This window comes from Leishmania donovani, chromosome 35, assembly GCF_000227135.1.
Source record: "Leishmania donovani BPK282A1 complete genome, chromosome 35".
Taxonomy (NCBI): Eukaryota; Euglenozoa; class Kinetoplastea; order Trypanosomatida; family Trypanosomatidae; genus Leishmania; species Leishmania donovani.
In genome coordinates, this window is record NC_018262.1 from 2111803 (window position 1) to 2113966 (window position 2164).

At 59.0% G+C, this 2164-nt stretch overlaps 1 protein-coding gene across 1 annotated transcript; it reads right to left on the minus strand.

The window, feature by feature from the left end:
• Positions 1-227: 227 nt before the first annotated feature.
• Positions 228-1751, minus strand: LDBPK_055450 (uncharacterized protein; the record flags this gene model as incomplete). The annotated part of the gene is made up of 1 exon (XM_003865069.1): positions 228-1751. The coding sequence occupies one exon, from the start codon at positions 1749-1751 to the stop codon at positions 228-230; it is 1524 nt and encodes a 507-aa protein (XP_003865117.1).
• Positions 1752-2164: the final 413 nt, after the last annotated feature.

Genomic DNA, 2164 nt, shown 5'->3' on the forward strand with positions numbered 1-2164 from the left:
AGAAAAACAGAATATAGAAAAACAAACTGATGTCGTCATTCGTGAAGGTACGACAGACCGCGCACACGAGAGGGAAAAAGCAACAACAAGCCACAGAACATAGTAACCGTAAACACATGTCGAAAGGCGGAATGCTGGGGCTGACGAGCCAAAGGAGAGAATACACCACAGTAAAGATTCGCCCTGTATAGGAAAGGGTGGCGACAAGGTACGAATGGAAATAAGACTTACTCGACGAGAAGAATGCGCGTCTGGTTGGCGTAGCCCTTGACCTTGTGATCAGCGTGAATCACAACGCAGTAGTCACCAGTCTGCACATAGCCCTTCGACGTGGCGAATCCAACACCCATGGCCACGCGCTGCTCCTTGCCCTCATCGTGGCCGAGCTTTTCTGCATCAAAGAAAACACTCTCCACGCCTTGTGTGATGTTCAGCTGGCGGCACGTCTGCAGACGCGTCGTCACACACACAATCGGGCAGTTCGGACGGTACTTCGCCACCAGTCGAGCGCTGCGGCCGGTGTTGCTCAGCACCACCATTACCTTGGCCTTGGTCTCATACACAGAGTTCACGGCACTGCTGCAAACAGCCTCCTCAGCACTCATCGGGATGGGCTGCAGTTTTTTGATGCTGTTGAAGAAGACGTATTCGTTAACGGCGCTCTGCGCCTCTAGGCAGATGCGCGCCATGTACTGAACCACCTCATTCGGATACTTGCCCTTCGCCGTCTCACCAGACAGCATCACGCAATCCGCACCGTTGAAGACAGCGTTAGCGACATCCGATACCTCAGCGCGCGTCGGGCGGGGGTTGTACGTCATGCTCTCCAGCATCTGCGTCGCGCAGATGACCGGCTTGCCGGCAACGTTGCACTTGCTGATCAGGATCTTCTGCGCAACCACCACCTTCTCCGCTGGGATCTCAACACCGAGGTCGCCGCGCGCAACCATGATGCCGTCGCTCTCCTCAATGATAGAGTCGATGTTCTGCACGCCCTGGTGGTTCTCGATCTTGCAGATGATCATGATGTCACGTCCCTTCGCGCCAAGCGCCTCCCGCACCTCGCCCACCTGCTCCGCGCTCCGGATGAACGACGCGAAGATCATGTCCACGCCCTGCTCCACGCCAAACTGCAGGTCCGCGCAGTCCTTCGCCGACACAGCCGGAAGGTCCACGTCGCACCCCGGCAGGTTCACACCGCGTCGGTCAGAGATCGTGTGCGCGTTAGTCACCGTGCACTTCAGCGTCTGCTCGTCCTCGTGGCTCTGCACGTGCAGGATCAGGATGCCGTCGTCGATGTAGATGTAGCTGCCAGGGCGCACCACCTTCGACAGGTTCTGGTAGTCGATGTAGAACTTGTCCTTGGTGCCCTTGTCAGCAAACGCAGGGTCTGTCGTCACGTAGCATGTCGCGCCTCGCTCCATCACGGCCTCGCCACCAACGAACTGTCCCGTCCGAATCTCGGGCCCCTTTGTGTCCAGCGCGATCGCGATATTCACACCGAGCTCCGCGGCGGCCTGGCGCACATTGTTGATCGTCGTCCGGTGGTACTCGTGTGACCCATGCGAGAAGTTCATGCGCGCAACAGACATGCCGCTCTGAATCAGTCCCTTCAGCGCCTCCACGCTCTGCGTGCTAGGGCCGATAGTGCACACGATCCGGGTCGCCCGGTGGTTCGCAACCGGCTCGAAGATCGAGAGCGTCAGGTTGTGAGCCAACTTCGAACAGGAAAGGCTACGCACGCGAAGCATCGACTCTGACAGTAACTTTCTGTGTGCACTCGCCAATTACTTGAGCATGACTACACTGCTATAGCGCATGAGTCGGGCTCGACCCCTCCCCGGCCTCTCACGGTCCCATCCACTCGTGCGAAGCAGCGCCAGACACCAACGTTTCAGCAACGCGCCGACTCAGTCGTCGAAGAGCACGGCCTCCCCGCCTTAAGCCCTGCCCACACCAGCTTCGCAGGTCGCCTCACAGCCGCTCCCCCACTATGCCAGTCGCCCACCTGGTGCGTCCCTCGGGGCGGCTCAGGCTCCCCACTCCAGTGGGCAGCGTGGGGGCCCGGGTAGTGCAGGTTCCAGTCACCTTGGCATTCTGCCTAATCATACGGGTGACACTAACGTGTGCACGATTGCAGGTCGCTGCGGCGCAACGCCGTCCA